The following is a 16,942-nucleotide window of genomic DNA, read 5'->3' as shown; positions in this document are numbered from 1 at the left end:
AACTAGATTGTCAAATATTTTTTTTTAATTCTAGAATTTAAGGTTAGGTTAGTCAGTATAACTTGGTGTTTTTATATTGTACCCTTACGTTTACTGATGCTATTTCAGCTAGGTTAAAACGCTTTGTTTTTGTTGAATAAATATAGTTTAAGGTCCGTGAGTTGGATTGTAATTTCTTTTGTGCGTGTACTAGAGTTAGAGTTAATTTACCTAATATTATGTTGGATCTAGGTTGTTATTACACCACTACTACAGCAGGGAGAAGCATAGCTTCTTGACCAGAAAGCGGCATTGTCATGTGTTTATCTCGTGTTCTTTTCGGTGCCATATATTAAAATGTCAACATTGACACATTTTAAATGTGTATTACTTTGTAAGGGCACCTTATACAATTTTAAAATGTTGTTTGTTTAAATGCGATCGTAGAACTCAAAAATTCAAATTTACCGTAGAAGAAGCAGATTCAGGAAGAAGGAAGGCGAGCTGGACTCAGAAAGTTGGACAACGAGCTATATTTACAATTTATTTACATCACTTGCACCAATTCGTGTTCAAAGGAAGACGGAAACTTTTTAATATTAAATACGTTTATCTTTTTATTTGAGTTTGCGGGTGTTGACAATCACGTTCATCGTGAGTTAAAAGCCAGCTAGATAGCTCTACCCTAAAACATCATCTTCCTACATCTCCTGTATTAGATACTGTTCCCATATGGAATATGGCATCTCCTGAGGCACAGCTGATGCTAAGTGTTGGATTGATTGGTAAGGATTTTGGTAAGGTAAAGTTTACTGTTAAGCATGAATACCTTAACGATTGATGCGTGTTGAAACGAAATCAGAATTCTGATTTAGCCTATACAGCTCTGCAGTCGGAATCACATGACTACAATGTGATAGAACTTTCACATCCATTCGATTAATGAAAAATGTTACAAGCTTTAAATAAGACTGTTTATCGGGAAAAATATTTGGTGTAGTGATTGCATACCTGTTTCGACCTTTCATAGAGAAGGATGTCAACGCAGACACCTTGTGGGTTTGGTGCTACCCATCAGTCAGACCAGAGTTGCGGGAGGTCTTGCTCAGCAAGTGCTGTCTGACACAGGGCAGAAAAGGGTTACACACTTTTGTTTTTGGCCAGTTCTGCCGAACCTGGTACTACATATCCACTGTCGAAGTGCAAGAACCCACTGCCCTTAAAAAGGTCAGTATAGGGCCACACAGGTACCATACACAAGTACCTAGGTTTTACACACAGATGGATAACAACTTGGCGCATTACTTACTTGTTGATGTCATATTTGATTTACACATTTTTTGCATTTAGGTCACCCATTTTTCAATGGTTGTCACATCTAAAGACTTCAACCCTGAAAAGTATGCAGCATTCAGCAGAGTACTATGCAGGTAAAGCTTACACCAGTTTTTATGCTACGTGTCTTACAGCTTAAATCAAATTCAATGTCACTCATGACTATTATACTGTTTGTCAGGATGTACATCAAACATGGCAGCCCAGTGAAAATGATGGAGGGGTACATTGCAGTCCTCACCAAAGGCATTTGCCAGAGTGATGAGAATGGCTCCTTTCTTATAAAAGATTACGATGTCAGAAAGGCATACTCTGCAGGCTCAATTAAGGGTAAATATCACACTTATTAAAATATCAATTAAATCCACTTCAAGGAGCCAAATCAAATCAACAGAGAAAGAGATTCAAATGCACAGCTATACTTAAATAGTCACATCTGATGTAATTACATTTCAGATGTGGTGTCCCAGTTTGGGATGGAGACCATCATACTGTACACAGCCCTTATGCTGAAGAAAAGGATTGTGGTCCATCATCCACGTGTTGAAGCACTTTTAGAGTTCACAAGGTGACTACATGGACTTAAAATACACTTTTTTCTGCATGTTTACTTTGTCCCTATTGGCAAATTAATGAGAAATTATTTCTAATATTTAGAGTTCTTCCAGCCTTGATGTGGCACCGAAAAGACTGGTCCATCCTGCACCCCTATGTCCACCTGAGTGACATTGAGCTTGAAGATTTGAAGATGTGCACAGGTTAGAAAGGTTAATGGGTATCATTATTGGAGAGTCCTAGTGCTCAGTGATAAACCACGATCTGCATTTGGATCCTGGAAAAAAACATACTGAGGGAAATAAGTAATAATACACCCATATGCTCCCTTTCTGTGTAGGATATGTTGCAGGATTTGTTGATTCCGAAGTCAGCAACAGAACCGATTTGTTTGATGTGTATGTGAACCTCCCAGACAGCGAGATCACAGTATCTCATAATGCCAAAGGTTTGTGACTGTGCCCTAAAACAAATAAAGTTTACCAACTTATCCACAAGTCAGCTCCTAACTAGCCATAACGTCTTATTGTATGGAGATATCAGTTGATTAGACTCAGATATCCAGAAGTACATCTATGGAGGTTTCTTTTGGAACTAGTAGACCCTGGTTACAGGATTTTGTGTTGAGATCTAGTTTCCCACCACAGAAGCCTTGGCTATGGGGAAGTTGCACAAGGACATTGGCCAATTTATTGTTCAGTCAGCAGAGGATGCCGACAGAACAGATGGGCAGGTTATCAAGGTGACATTTCACACAAATAATATTCTATAATCTCTTTGGTTCTATACACTGCTTGACAGGACTAAAGTATGTTTTGTGTGCATTTTGTGGCATTTTTATATTTTAGGAAACAATATATTCATTTTGTACTTAATTTTGTTTTCAGGACATTTCTGTGAAGACAAGAGAGATCCTTACCAATCTTGTGGCCCTTGCTGACGAGTCGGACAACTCAAAAATCACCCTGGACACTTTAAAGCGTCATCACCTCCCACCTGCAACTGAGAACTTCCTCTTTCACCTGGCAGCTGCTGAGCAGCTCCTGAAGATATGACCATCTGTCTTCCTTTACTTAACTACTGAATGCAATGTCTCCTAATATCAGCATGGGCATTCGTCAATGTGAGAATGCATTGTGAACAAGTACTACGGACATCATTTTTCTTTCCAAACTCTTGAATTCCTTATACAAGCTAATATGATGTTTCAGCTTTCAAAGAAGAGTAGCAGATCCTTAGAAAGTCATATTGATGTATTTAGTGCAAGTGATGTCATAGTGGAATGTGGCTATTTCATTGATCATTCGAGTAATAATAATGTGCCTACACTGTGGTAAGAGCAACATTCATGCTTAAAATCACTTGCTAGTCCCCCAAGCACAGAAATGCAACACTGCAGTGAAATTGACAGTCTTGAAAACAAGGATGTACTTCTAAACATTCCATATACCTTTGATTATCTTATGATAGAAATGTTTTACAAAATATATGGATAATGCATATTTTGCTACATATTTGGTAATTGCATACCGTATGCAATATCATTACTTTCTTACAATTATATACATTAAGTAATGTTTGGAAATGTAAATGGACAAAAGAGTCATAACCAATCTAATCATCACACAACCTGTTGATCACTTATTCACTGCTTGTAATTGTTACAATTATGATTCTTTGTTAAAAATGAAATTTGGTATGTGCTTTGTGCAGAACACAAAAGTGCCAAGTTTCTTTATGGCTTATCCTACAATTGTTGCCAGAAGTTGTATGTGTCAATTCCTAAGAAGCAGTCCAATATGTAAGTGCATAATTGTTTTAGTAGTAAGTTATTGTATTTTTCAGACATTTTACAGGCATAATATGTATTAACATTACTACTAAGTAGCATATCACACTATTGGACACCGAAGATTGTTCAAAGAGTTCATGTTTTTCCAGCCCTTTACTAGTGCATGTTTCTTACAAATAAATAATGAGCAATAACAGAATTAAACAATCCTGCCAACACGAGAAACATCTTAAAAGATTAATTGTTGTACAATTGTATTTCATCGCTTGTATCCAATCGCGTCATGAGGCATTTTGATTTGCACCCATTTATAACGCACCTTCAAAGAAATCGAAGATTAATTGAGAGGTTCCAAACTAATACGCATTAGCAACTGGTCTGGTGATGCCAAGCTGTCATTATGTAACAATAATGTAAAATGTAATGTCTTCTTATTAAAAGCAAGTGTCATAACTCAACAATCCATTTTTTTCTTTATCATTTTGTTACTGGGAAATATGACAAATGTATTTATCAGGTAAACAAAGCAGCCATAAACGGTGTCTTAATTTCATTGGTGTGATTCTTATTTTTACCCAGTCTACAGAGTTTGGTGATGATTTGATGTGAGGCCTTTATTATCCTTCCTCACAGCCCCCTGTGGTAGAATAGCTGGCCATCAATTGTAGCAGCTTGCAACTCCTTTTCTAGCTTTTCCCTTTTAATCTGTAAAACAAAAATTATTATATTGAGGATTGTACCCCAGTGTGGCACATATAACAGTTCTCAAAGACTTACAAAGACTTACAGTTCCAAGCTGAGGAAAGAGACTGAAGGATACTGGGATCATTAAGCCAAGGACTAATGCAGTGCTGATGTGACGAATAGGGGCAACCAACAGAGGCCTACTGGTCAAAAGTTTTGCTCTGAAATAACAGGAAAATAGCACATTTTAAAATATACCAAAGATAACATTTATGAAAGGCTAAAGGCAATATATACAATCTGATATGCTGAGAATGTAAACAAATGCCTTTATATCATAATGCAAGACAAGACAATAATAGCTATGTCCGTGCCAGAATTACAGAGCTGTTAACATAATAAGAAAGACTCACGTTTTTGAAAAAAACACCAGGAGATTAGGAACAGCTGCCGTAGTGCCTAAAAGTATAGCTCTGGACAGAGCTGTGTCCTGCACGGCCTAAACAAAAAAAAGTAACATTTTAACATTTATTCTCATGTTTTTTTATTTATTTAACTTGAATGATCTTCGCTTGCCTTTGCTCCAGCTTCCTTGGAGGTACCAACAGCGTTTCCATTGGAATCAAACACCAGAATTCCATTTTCAGACTCCTCACTTCTGACAACATGCACATTAAAGTAGGCCAGGGCAACTAGAAGATTACAACCATAATGAAGACACAGTCAGTAGATTAATATCACTCAAAATTAAGGAAGTGTCAGATATTGTTTGCCAGTATAGTTATAACATGTTTGAGGGATAAGTGGATTAAAAAGAGTTTCTTACATAAATACAAAGAACTTACCTGAGAGGGGCACTGGCAATACTGACCTAAAAAACACCTGTGCAGGTGGGTTGATCACGCCAAGGCGCTGTACAACTATTTGTGGAATTGCCTAAAAAAAAACATGACAATTACACATTACACAACACTAAAAACCAAAGGCATTTGATATCCACTCTACCCTTCTATTGACAATACTGTGTCAAATAGTTTAATATAAGAAGTGGACAAATGACCGGACAACATACGATACATAAAATAAAATAAATTGAAGCTTGGTCAAGCTGTACGCACCCCTGCACATGTTGAATACGCCACTGATCCAACAAGCAACAAAACCTGCTTCATTGCAGTATTTTTTCCCTGACAGTGAGACAACATAATCAATATAATGCATGGTACAATACAAGGAAAACACAGTGGGACATCTTGATTTAAAAAAATAGTACCTGCTCAGCTGATGAGTTTCTGTTAGCAAAATTAAATCCAGCATTGTAACTCTGCAACATAAACTAGAAAATGCATGTTTTGATTATTAAAAAACTGGGCTGATTTTATGGTTTATCTTTATATGTGGAATAGATGATCAGCAGTAGATTCCTCACCTGCCAAAACAGAGCCGGTTTAACTCCACTATGTGGCAAAAAACTGGCCACAATCTAAAGAATGGAAAACACATTAGCAGAGTTAGCTGTTATTCTTCAGATATTACAGCTGAGTTCATAGTTAAATGTCTTCAATAAAAGTGTTACTTACCAAAGGGGCTGATATAGGAAACAGTGCTGATGATAAAATATATATATATTGGGGAGAATATATAGAATAGTCAGGCATAATGCAGCAGTGGCACAGTAAAGCATCACTAGTACATCTTAATTAGGCAACCACACTTAGTAAGAATCCAGTTCAATAAATGCAGCATACTTGGAGGTTTTTCCTACAATACCTTGAGGACGAAAAACAACTGGTAGTACAGCACCAGTATCAGCATGAACAGAAGACTGCAAATACAGGCACTGATAAATACATTTAACTATTAAACAGTTACACATCAATGTATTTCTAACAAATTACACGAATAATCAAAATAAATAAATATTGGTCATGAACTATCATCACTTACCAGAGAAAGCTTCCATGCATTTACTATCTAGAGAAAAAAAACAGACCAAGATAATGAACTTAATTTAATCAGTATAACGACACAAAATGCGTGGTTAAATTAAACTATGAACAGTTAATTACCGTGTTATCATTCGGCAATTTTCCCCCACTGGCAATGAGGACACGAGCCTTTTTTATTTCATCCTAAAAAAACACAATGATTTCAACTATTTGGTTGACGCCACTTCATGTGTCGGTGAGAAATCCATCAACAGGGCCAGTAAGGATACTCACGTCGGAGGAGAGCAAATAACTTGGATCAAGAAGATCAAACCATAGGCGTAAACGACTGAAGAACGACTGCCAAAGAATGCACATTTAAACCAGACATTAGCCGAAAATGTTTCTTTCGGAACACTGTACGCTATTGTTGCCAAATTGCCAAAAATGTGTTGCAAGTTAACTACCTTGCCTTGGCTTTTCCAATACTGCAAGTTAGGATCCATTTTTGCAACCAATCTTTATTGATTATTTTTGGCCAACTCTCTGGCTGTTTATAACCCTATGGCATTATTTTACGGGAGTACAACTAACTGTTCAGTGGGGTCCTAGTCAGGAGCAGGACATGTGTTTGAGGTCAACCTCTATTTACAAACCTCTTCCTGAAAAAAAACACGTGATTAGTGGGCGTGTTTACATCAGATTCATGAGCGTCAAGTCAACATACAAGTTGCGCAGCTTTACGAAATAGCAACGTTATTCAACAACCCTCTGCGCAAACCAAGTGTATGATGTGTACAACTCCATTAAACTCTTCTTCTTGTCATAGCAGAAAATGGCAGCCACCATTGGAAGATTACTGAGGACCTCTGTAAGTTATCGTACTCACCAGAAAGTATAATTTGGAGTAATAATGACTGTTATTATTTGTAATTGTCACAGTTGATTTTGGTTGCGTATGATATCAGATGTTTACGCATATCTAGCTCCATTCAACAATTACTTCTTAACGGAGTCAAGTTTAGCCTAATGGCAGGCAGCAAATTGCTAATGCTAGTAAGCAGTAAGATAGCGTTTGTTGAATTAATTCCGCTTCTAATTTGTGTCTCAGTAAAAATACATAAATACACATTGTTCAGTATACAGTCTGCTAGATAACATTTAGAAACAGTCTAGTCATCCAAGTAATGCTCGACCATAATGCAATATCTGTGTCACTCATGGCGTTAGGCAAGGGTTGCTACAGGAGTTAAAGTCGGCACCTGTCCACATGGAACATCATTAGTAAATGGCACCGCAGGAAGTCTTAGTTTTCCTGTTCTTAAAAAAGCCAGTTTTTCAACCAGTAAGTATGGAATGACACCTGCCAACAATGTCCCACATATAATGACACATTCATTTTTAAATGTATACGTATATTTATAAACTAGTATATTGCTAGAGAAGTAGGCCTGCGAGTGATTACTCTTTTGGTTTGATCTTTCCTTTAGTCCCTTCCAGGTGGGCTCCAGCTGTCACTCAGCATGCACCCCATTTCAAAGCAACAGCTGTCCTCAATGGAGAGTTCAAGGAGATGAGCCTAGATGACTTCAAGGGCAAATACCTGGTCCTATTCTTTTACCCCCTCGATTTGTGAGTGCTGTTGACTTATCTGCAGAAGTGCGTGATGTCTGTGTATGTTAAGGTATGTTAACTGCAGCTTTTTTCCATTTCAGCACATTTGTCTGCCCAACAGAGATCATCTCATTTAGTGACAAGGCCAATGAGTTCCATGACGTCAACTGTGAAGTTGTGGGTGTGTCTGTGGACTCTCACTTCACTCACCTTGCATGGATAAACACCCCACGTAAGGTATGTTGAGAACCAGTCCATCATCAAACCTCATCATCCTAAATGGCAGACATATTGGTTGATAAAAGCAGAATGGTGCTTACTTTTAACTCACACACATCTCACAGCATTAGAAGAGACAGAGCCTAGATTGGTACGTGTTGAAAATTCAAATGACTTAAATGTCAACAGTATTTCTCTAATTGGTAATTTTTCCATTTGAAGACTGGAGGCTTGGGTCACATCCACATCCCTCTGCTGGCAGACCTCACCAAACAGGTTTCAAGAGACTATGGAGTTCTTCTAGAGGGTCCAGGCATTGCACTGAGGTAGAGCATTTAGCTTGATGCAATTTAAGTTAATGTGTCAACAATAAAGACACATTCGGATGAAACATGCATTGTTCTTTTTAGGGGTCTGTTCATCATTGATCCTAACGGTGTGGTGAAGCACATGAGTGTGAATGACCTGCCGGTAGGCCGCTGTGTAGAGGAGACCCTCCGTCTGGTGAAGGCCTTCCAGTTCGTGGAGACCCATGGTGAAGTGTGCCCAGCAAGTTGGACTCCAGACTCCCCCACGGTGAGAACACAGCTGACCTACAGCCGCTATTCTGCCACAGCCTTACACAAATTGAAAACCCTTTTACAATATTGTTTCATGTGTCTTTCAGATCAAGCCCACCCCTGATGGTTCCAAGGAGTACTTTGAAAAAGTTAACTAGACACCCATCCCACAACTGAAATCAAATGTGGACCGAAATACATTTAGAATGATGCATTGTATTTTGTGACAACCTAGCAGGAGCAACCGGCACCTTTTAAGATTTTTTTCAGGTTTTCGGATGGCTAGTGCAAGACTTGCTACCTGTATGCAAATAGATGACTGGAGTTATTTGGCTAAGTTACTCTCATTCTTCTGGTTATCAGTGGGTGAATGCTAAGACTTCAATAGTCTGTAATTGTTATATACATGTTAAATTCTTTATAGATCCAAGCAAATTGAGATGCATTGTTGGATTTTCCGATTATGGTCTAAATTGTAAAAATGCCGACCTCTTACATGGAATTATATTATGAAATATCTATACATCCCAGCCGTTTAATTCTGTTCTTCAAAATATGACCATACAATGTCTCTACCCTCCCCCTAGTGTTTTACAGTCTGGCTTTTAAAGAAAGAAAATGTATAAAAAATTGACTGGTTCAAACATTCGGTGCCTGATAACACTCATTAATAAACCATGCCTATATAACCCCTGTACATAAACAAGTTTATTTTGTTTATTTTTTACAGCAAGTTAATATGCAGGTTCAAAATGCCAGACATGGTACACGTGAGGTGCCAAAATCAACTTCAGTGAGGGGAAAAATTGAAATTAGAAAAAAAGGCATTGCCACTTCTCATACAAGGAACATACTGTATTTACACAACAAAATGGAAAAAAGCTTTTTTAACACTCTGCAGCACTGTATGTAGCTATGAAAACATCTAGTTAAGTGTACATAAATTTCACTTTGTACAGTATGCAGAAATTCAGCAACTGCCTCATTCCATCTGACATTCACAATGATGTTTCAGTTTATGGTAACAAAAGATGAGAAAACAGCTGACCAAAAATGGAAAGCCTTTTAAAGCTTTAAATAAAATACATAACCAAAATAACAGAAGTGTCAATACACCTCTTCTGCAAGCAGAGCAAAGTCAACAAAACTTGCCTTTAATTTCTGAACTTGCTAGAGCACAAGAGATGCACGCACCAGGGAATAAAAAAAAACGACTAAACTATAACCGGCAAAGAAAATACAATTTAATGAGAGGTTCATGCAAGTTCAGGCAAGATGAAAGAATGCCCCCCACCCCATCCCCAACGCACCAAACCAAAATCGTTTTTGTTTATAACTGAATGATTCATAAAAAAAAACACCCTGTAGTAAATCTGTACAACCAAAATACATTTGGGATCTACATCTAAAGGTACATTATTAAGGTTATATACACATTTCCCCCTATCCATATATTATCTTTACAAGTAGACTTCATTCAAACCCAAACATTAAGAAAACATAAGACTAAACAGGGATTGGATCACATCAAACATCCATTTAAAACAATCTGTCATTTAAACTGTACCTCAAAAGCATTGATCCTGTTTTTACTGGTTTACTTCTTTTATTTGTACAGTTAACTACAACAGAGCTAAAATATTTCTCCTTAGCTGGGATGGATGTCCACTACTGTATTTGGGAACTAAGATATAATTTTCAGTTTGTGGAAATAGTGTCCACTCTGCAAATAACATCCAGATTTACCATGGATGAACATTTTATGAAAAGGTGTCGGGTGTAGCTGTATGTGGAGACCAACATACATGAACAACACGGAACTCTGAGTGACTCCGTAATACAAAATAGAATCAAAGCAGAGCATGGACGCAAACCCACCTTTCCAATATTCTAATACAATAGAACAAAGGCTTTCTATACACTTCGGCCTCTTCACTGAAGAGAGCTAGACTAAACCATCAATAAAGATCTGTGTTCTCGGTGTTGGGTGGGACTGAGTTTGAAAGATTTAAGAAGCCATGTTACATTTTCTCCACAATATTGTTTGAAAGAAGTCGATAAAAACAGAACCAAAGTTAATGTATTGTCGGCAAACATACTCTTGTTCATCAAGGTGGATTTCATTTTGCGACATTGAAATTCATTCAGAAAATGGAAAACTACATTTGTACAAAGTGAGATAGCACAATCTCTTCCTGCAAACAAAAAAATTATTTGTGCCCTCGGCTTCAGTTGGGAAAAGCTCTAGGCTGATCCATGGATCTCTGTGGTAACTTGCTTCTTAGTCAATTTTCACATTTGTGTAGATCTTCCTCACAAAGGCACTTGTTCCCATATACCCAACAGCCCCTGAAAAAGTAAGGTACATTATGATTTTTAGACACTGAATCATCAAAATTATTTTAGTTACTGAAAACACTCTAAACCCCAGACATGAATAATAATCATGAATGCAGCTAGAATACTTGGCACCTCCCTGCCAGTCTGGGGGCCTGAAATTAAGTGAATAAGGGTCCACAGAACTCACCACACATGATTCCCAGGGAAGTGCTGAACACAGCCATGTAGCCAAAGTAGAAGGATGTCTGGAACAGACCATACATCCTGAAACAGCCAGGGAGGATTTAGTGGTTAGTTACAGACAACAACAATAACTACAGTTAAAATAAAACACTGGGATTGAATATAATTATTTTAACAGACAGAATATTTGCTTTACCAGTACAAATACAAAATAACTACTTTTCATGCAAGAAATAAGGGAAAATTCAGTTGAACTCACTTGGTTTTGAAGAAGTAGTAGTAAAAGGAGTACATGTAAACATAAACAGCAGTGGATGCAGCAGAGAGGAAACTTGTCCATTGCCTGTAAGAAAAAGACACAGAACATTCAATTGCAAGACACACAATCCTCTATTGATGAATTGATATTAATCTGCACATAGCAGTGCCATTTTAAATGGCAAGGGAGTCAAGTGGCTGAGCCGGTAGAGCATCGGGCTAGTAATCTGAAGGTTGCCAGTTCGATTCCCGGCCAGTACACATGATGTTGTGTCCTTGGGCAAGGCACTTCACCCTACTTGCCCCAGGGAGAATGTCCCTGTACTTACTGTAAGTCGCTCTGGATAAGAGCGTCAGCTAAATGACTAAATGTAAATGTAAATATGGTGGGACAAGCAAATTGACTAATTATGATCCTTCACTCACCACCTGTAGTCTTCAGCATTGAGGAGAAAGTATGTGCACACAATGGTTACACACACAGTCACGATGCACAGGATCACCAGGACCAGCATCATGAACCCGTACACATAGTAAATCTTGTAGGCCCAGAATGAAGTGAAGATGAAGTACCTGAAAGGTGAGCAGAAAATATACATTTCTTTATGTAATGTCTAAAATACTGTAAATGTTGGGAATTGCATAGCCTATTGACAGGTGTAGGACTGGCTTACATTTCAATGAAAATGGAACCAAATGGGAGGATTCCTCCAAGGCAGACAATGACAGCCGGCTCCATGAACCTGAAAACAATGTGTTCATTTCTTATTGACCACAATTTGGTTTTGCATAGACATGTAACCTGAATTCATTCAAAGTCAAAGCTGCATTCATAAGACCTAAAAATGACATGGAAGACGTGGTCTGTCATTTATAGTCATATATACGTTCAATAAAAGAATAAAAGGTCATATCTCATGAATATAACATTATTTGAGATTAAAGTTTGAATGAAACAAAAACTCAAACAAATGACAACACGTCTTATCGTACCATTTCTTCTCTGGGATCGGTCTGGGCACAGCATTAACTCGACAGGGAAAGTTAGGCTGGCCCGACAAATTTCTTCCCAGAATGGTCCCCACAAGGTTTAGTGGCAGAATTACAAAGAAGCAGATGCAGCAAACAGCAATCTGAAGGGAAAAGTAGCAGATAAATTGATGAGAGCATCGAGGAAATATTCCTCTAAATGTTTGGTGAATATTCCACGTTGACTTTCCCTGGATTGGTTCATTTAAATGGGCTTCTTGCAGTTTGTGCAATGGTCATAACTGGAGGGGTTTGGCTTTTAATACTCACCATAGTACCAAAGGGGATGGCTCGGGAGGCATGGTAGTAGATGGCAATGAAGTTGATGAAGAAGGCTGTCCCACACACCATGGCTGGGATCAGGAAGGCTCCAATAAACATCTGTTTAATCCATCGCCTGCCTACACGATGACATGAATATATAAGGTGTTAGGTCCACTTAATTGGGTGTGAACTGTCATGTTTTCAAAGGAAAGTCAAGGTTTGGCACGTTGGAACTAATATGAAACCAACCCACCTCCTTGTTTTGCATACAAACTTCCACCAAAGTACCCATTCACTGGAGAGGTGGCGGCATACACAAATATGGCTGTGCTCAGCATGGATCCTCTCCTGCAGAGATAAATGGTATGTCACAGGGTTCATACAAGAGTAAGGAGTAAGATACAGCGTCCATAAGGTTTTGATTCATTGTTTTTATGACTCACTCTGTGTACAGATCCTCAATCATGGCCACAAGGATGACGATGAAGGAGACGGAGAAGATCTGGCAGCCGGAGCCAATGAGGGAGGAGAAGATCATGGGGTGGCTGGAGGGTCTGAACACATCTCCATGGACTTGCTTCCACCCATACTCATCTCCTAAGTCCCGGTCCTATGATACAAAGTTATACCATCAGGTTATATCAAAGCCCAATGACACACAGGAGGATTTGACATTGTTACTGCAAATAATATGCAATCATCAGTACTGTTTATAAAAAACACAGTTACCATGTCATCCATCTCCTCCTCCTTGCTGTATCTGGCATAGTCTTTCCTGAGTGTTCTCATCAGGATCATGGATACCAGGCCCACCAGGAAAATCACCATCATGAAGGAGTTGAAAATGGAAAACCAGTGAATCTATATAATAAATGAATGAAGAATACATTTACAAATGTTATTAACATTCAGAAGATATCAAAACCCTTCCTAGATTTCACAGCGGAGCAGATATTTGGCAGGCTGAGTATCTACATACATGTCACTGTGAAAAAGCAACTTACTCTGTGCTGGAAAAAGGATGGATCAAGGTATTTGTCAAACCGGTCCTCAAACTTCACGTCGGACTTCTTCCACTTCACCTATGATGAGATGGATGGTTGTGACTTCTTGCCATGTGGTACCATCCCATTTTACACAATGAATATGAAATATAACAACACTTACAGAATAAGACATAGCAATTCTTGTGTTTGGAACAAGCTTGACTTTGCCTTCACTGGTCAAGTTGACATCAACAATTCTATTTCCATTGAAGCCAATCTCCAGTTTCTTGTAAGTCCACAAGTAATGGTCTTCTCCATTTTCATCTGCCTCTCCGACAATTCCTGCAACACAGTCAATGCTGAATTAACTGGTAATAGTAAGGTGCTAGTATAAAACACAGCAAATGGATTTAGGGCCAAAGTCTATATTGATTCTCAGTGAGTAAACCATAAGGAAGTACTGAACTCCAATTGTATGTAATAACTAGACAAGGGCCTCTAGACCCACCTTCAGTTCACAAACATCTGGTTCAATAACAGATTAGAGTTGGGTATCGAGAACCAGTTCTATTTTAAAACCGGTTCCAAATTTCCAATACCCGTGGATTTGATAAGACACACACATTTCAATTCCTCACTTCAGTTCTTAACTTTATTACGAAGGGTATTACGATTTTTTTGTGTTTTTTTTCCCGTAGAAAAAAAATGCTAATATGCAAGAGGTTTCTTCTGTACTGTCACGTGTTCTCCCCCAGTTGAGCCTTTCACTTGGCTACAGGCTGATTGGTGTCAAATATAAAAGCCAAAAAGTGTGTAGCCTACTACTGCCTCTCCGTTAAATTATCGCCAGACAAAAGGAAACAAAAAAGCAAAATTGTCTTTTATCCTTTTCTTAAACCAGAATTTGAATAGATAAAATTTGAACAATATCCAACCCTTTTAACAGATGCTGCTACTGTATATAAATGTAAGAGTTATTGGTCATGGCTTTTGATTGACTTTGTCTAAAAGTAAGAAATTATTTCAGATATGAGAAATATTTGGAGAATGAGGCACTGGTATGTTAAATGATCAATGCAATAAACTGCACCATGTAAAAGGGAACATACATAGTTAAATCCTACTTAAAATCTATAAAACAAAATCACTCATCTTCATTGGCTACCATTGTTAAATCAGCTTTACACAAGAACCACCAGTATCATGTTCATCAATGTTCTATGTCAACCACTAGCAACAAAAGGTTAAGATAAGCTCATACAAGAGCATACAAGGAGTGTTAAAACTTGGAATGGTAGGTTGTAACTTTACAGGCCTGTAATCCAACATCACTCACCCCAAATAGGTAGGTCATCAATGTACATTTGGTACCAGTAATGGTTCTTGATAGCATACACAAAAGCATCCCGTTTCTCTCTGTCCAGCTCAATTTCACAGTATGTGGTTTGCATGACTTCATCTGTTGAGAGAAAAACAATGGTATGCGGTAATACACAAAATAGCACACGGCATATAAATAAGAAACCTTTTCCCACGGGATGGATTCCAATAATGATTTTCTGCATAAGACATGTAAATAAGACATACATTTACTGCAAGTTTGTAAAGACTGACTTCATGGTGAAAAATTAGATACCTTTGAATTTGATGTCTAACCCACTGAATTCCAACTCCACTCCCTGCAGTGCCTCTCCGAGTGTTTCATGATAATGGCTAATGGTTTTTTTAGTGCCCACACAGAAGGGTAGGGAGAAATACTTGTACGTCTCTTGTCTGTTATGGTAAGGCCCCACTGTGTTCATCCATAGAACCACCTCTTCTTTATCTATGTACTGTTGAAAAAAGAAAACATTAAATACATACACATACTGCACCCGTTTCAATTGTCTTTCTGGTTCCATAAAGCTTGAAGACATGTTAGTCAATCCATAATAACTATAGTATACTGTACAGACTCAGACAAAACTATATTCTATTTTATATTTCTTGATTTAAATACTGGGAACTTTTTTAGGTCATTATAAATGATTAAATATTCTATGTTTCAAATGTATGGCAACACTAAATGCAGTTATTGTTGAACATGCATTGACTGGTAGACTAGCTACAGAATTGTTATGTTTAATATCGTCAAACACGCAACCGTTTATTCAATGTATGTAAACACAAAATTGTCTTTAGAGTGCCTGTTTTTTTAATCAGTATGGTCACGATAGCAAATATAACATTGGATCGTGTTAGTTCTCCTGCAGCTAGCAAGCAACCTGTAAAGTCGCTACACAAACTTGTCTTGACAAACCTGAAAGAAATTGATGCGTCTATGGCTATACATCATAAACAGACTATCTTGTGTAAACCTACCACCGTTAGAAGCACTCAACTTCCTCACACAACACAATGTATTAATATTGGGCTACTGCAGTGGCTTTTGAGAGGGAGGCCCGAAGACCCGAACGCCTGGTTGCTTTCTTGCACTGACGTTCACATTGTGCGCTTGCTAATTACAGTAGTTTTCTTCTGCCCACTAACGTAATAAGTTGATTTAATGACAACATTTAAACCATGTAGCTAAAGCAACTACAAGTGAGTATGTGCATGCATCTGGTTAAATCTGTGATGATTTCGAAATCCTTACATTCTACCTGTCAGTGCTAGCTAGTTAGCTATCTAGCAGCTAACATTGTCGTTAGCTAGCTGCCGCTTCAGTAACCCGACCGAGGTAGCTTACCGTCTAGCATGCTAACAAATCAGTTAGGGCAGAACAGTTTCCACTGACCCTTTGTAGACGTATGATGTGACAAGTCACCAATTGCATCGCTTTAGCTGGCGATATACCGATACTTTTGCCAGTATCACAATCAAGCGAGTGTATGTAGCTAACTATAGCTAAAACTGACCATTATTTCGGCACACGCAAGGCTTCCCATTTGCAATCGGCCTCAAATGTTCTTACTGTTCTTACCGTGTGTTCGTGTTCATCAGATTCGACCGGCATTAATAGCCCCGCAATAGAGAAGACCATCACTGCAATCTTCCATCTGGAAGACCCCATCATTTTCGGGGAAAGTTTACACAGATTTGGGATGTTAGCTTTGTTAGGGCTATCCCACCTTCTTCCTGGTTGTATGACAGTGGCAGTTTTTTAGGATGCTTGCAGACGCAAATGGCGTAAATGCCTCACACTCTACAATCGCACTCACTCCTGATTGATGAAAT

General features: G+C 38.2%; 4 protein-coding genes across 7 annotated transcripts; 2 read left to right on the top strand and 2 right to left on the bottom strand.

The window, feature by feature from the left end:
• Positions 1 to 39: 39 nt before the first annotated feature.
• Positions 40 to 3,464, top strand: dennd10 (DENN domain containing 10). Of its 3 annotated transcripts, none has more exons than XM_047029924.1 (9): positions 40 to 764; positions 1,010 to 1,206; positions 1,330 to 1,409; positions 1,496 to 1,644; positions 1,771 to 1,882; positions 1,972 to 2,072; positions 2,210 to 2,317; positions 2,517 to 2,611; positions 2,757 to 3,464. In XM_047029924.1, exons 1-9 carry the CDS (start codon positions 719 to 721, stop codon positions 2,922 to 2,924), a joined length of 1,056 nt encoding a protein of 351 aa, XP_046885880.1. In that variant the 5' UTR covers positions 40 to 718; the 3' UTR covers positions 2,925 to 3,464. The 3 variants fall into 3 exon arrangements, with proteins under 3 accessions (XP_046885880.1, XP_046885878.1, XP_046885881.1); XM_047029922.1 differs by having other exon boundaries at positions 40 to 776; XM_047029925.1 differs by lacking the exon at positions 2,517 to 2,611 and having other exon boundaries at positions 40 to 776; positions 2,757 to 2,903.
• A 331-nt stretch (positions 3,465 to 3,795) lies between these two features.
• sfxn4 (sideroflexin 4) lies at positions 3,796 to 6,935 on the bottom strand. Of its 2 annotated transcripts, XM_047029926.1 has the most exons (14): positions 6,741 to 6,935; positions 6,568 to 6,633; positions 6,415 to 6,477; positions 6,293 to 6,319; positions 6,116 to 6,170; positions 5,926 to 5,951; positions 5,775 to 5,828; positions 5,619 to 5,681; positions 5,464 to 5,532; positions 5,191 to 5,281; positions 4,922 to 5,037; positions 4,759 to 4,844; positions 4,449 to 4,566; positions 3,796 to 4,366 (listed from the first exon to the last, which is right to left on the bottom strand). In XM_047029926.1, exons 1-14 carry the CDS (start codon positions 6,777 to 6,779, stop codon positions 4,289 to 4,291), a joined length of 951 nt encoding a protein of 316 aa, XP_046885882.1. In that variant the 5' UTR covers positions 6,780 to 6,935; the 3' UTR covers positions 3,796 to 4,288. The 2 variants fall into 2 exon arrangements, with proteins under 2 accessions (XP_046885882.1, XP_046885883.1); XM_047029927.1 differs by lacking the exon at positions 6,741 to 6,935 and having other exon boundaries at positions 6,116 to 6,315; positions 6,568 to 6,583.
• A 103-nt stretch (positions 6,936 to 7,038) lies between these two features.
• Positions 7,039 to 9,369, top strand: prdx3 (peroxiredoxin 3). The gene is made up of 7 exons (XM_047029928.1): positions 7,039 to 7,144; positions 7,504 to 7,618; positions 7,764 to 7,905; positions 7,989 to 8,124; positions 8,329 to 8,432; positions 8,517 to 8,682; positions 8,774 to 9,369. The coding sequence occupies exons 1-7, from the start codon at positions 7,109 to 7,111 to the stop codon at positions 8,822 to 8,824; spliced, it is 750 nt and encodes a 249-aa protein (XP_046885884.1). The 5' UTR covers positions 7,039 to 7,108; the 3' UTR covers positions 8,825 to 9,369.
• tm9sf3 (transmembrane 9 superfamily member 3) lies at positions 9,353 to 16,891 on the bottom strand. Its single transcript, XM_047029921.1, has 15 exons — positions 16,689 to 16,891; positions 15,363 to 15,558; positions 15,063 to 15,185; positions 13,908 to 14,068; positions 13,745 to 13,822; positions 13,470 to 13,601; positions 13,184 to 13,350; positions 12,994 to 13,088; positions 12,747 to 12,877; positions 12,441 to 12,580; positions 12,122 to 12,190; positions 11,874 to 12,020; positions 11,449 to 11,532; positions 11,194 to 11,270; positions 9,353 to 11,015 (listed from the first exon to the last, which is right to left on the bottom strand). Exons 1-15 carry the CDS (start codon positions 16,779 to 16,781, stop codon positions 10,948 to 10,950), a joined length of 1,761 nt encoding a protein of 586 aa, XP_046885877.1. The 5' UTR covers positions 16,782 to 16,891; the 3' UTR covers positions 9,353 to 10,947.
• Between the last annotated feature and the right edge of the window lie 51 nt (positions 16,892 to 16,942).

This window comes from Hypomesus transpacificus, chromosome 11, assembly GCF_021917145.1.
Source record: "Hypomesus transpacificus isolate Combined female chromosome 11, fHypTra1, whole genome shotgun sequence".
NCBI classification, from domain to species: Eukaryota; Metazoa; Chordata; class Actinopteri; order Osmeriformes; family Osmeridae; genus Hypomesus; species Hypomesus transpacificus.
This window is presented reverse-complemented; position numbering and strand designations above follow the sequence as displayed.

Coding starts and splice junctions, on each gene's coding strand:
- dennd10 (XM_047029922.1), top strand. CDS start 719: ATGGCATCTCCTGAGGCACAGCTGATGCTAAGTGTTGGATTGATTGGT. Junction 2,073..2,209: donor AGATTTGAAGATGTGCACAG/GTTAGAAAGGTT, acceptor CTTTCTGTGTAG/GATATGTTGCAGGATTTGTT. Junction 2,612..2,756: donor CAGATGGGCAGGTTATCAAG/GTGACATTTCAC, acceptor TTTTGTTTTCAG/GACATTTCTGTGAAGACAAG.
- sfxn4 (XM_047029926.1), bottom strand. CDS start 6,779: ATGGATCCTAACTTGCAGTATTGGAAAAGCCAAGGCAAG. Junction 6,478..6,567: donor GTTATTTGCTCTCCTCCGAC/GTGAGTATCCTT, acceptor GTGTTTTTTTAG/GATGAAATAAAAAAGGCTCG. Junction 5,533..5,618: donor GAAACTCATCAGCTGAGCAG/GTACTATTTTTT, acceptor TCTCACTGTCAG/GGAAAAAATACTGCAATGAA.
- prdx3 (XM_047029928.1), top strand. CDS start 7,109: ATGGCAGCCACCATTGGAAGATTACTGAGGACCTCT. Junction 7,145..7,503: donor GAAGATTACTGAGGACCTCT/GTAAGTTATCGT, acceptor TCATGGCGTTAG/GCAAGGGTTGCTACAGGAGT. Junction 8,683..8,773: donor GGACTCCAGACTCCCCCACG/GTGAGAACACAG, acceptor TGTGTCTTTCAG/ATCAAGCCCACCCCTGATGG.
- tm9sf3 (XM_047029921.1), bottom strand. CDS start 16,781: ATGATGGGGTCTTCCAGATGGAAGATTGCAGTGATGGTCTTCTCTATT. Junction 13,823..13,907: donor GAATTGCTATGTCTTATTCT/GTAAGTGTTGTT, acceptor ATCTCATCATAG/GTGAAGTGGAAGAAGTCCGA. Junction 11,271..11,448: donor TACTACTTCTTCAAAACCAA/GTGAGTTCAACT, acceptor TGGCTGTTTCAG/GATGTATGGTCTGTTCCAGA.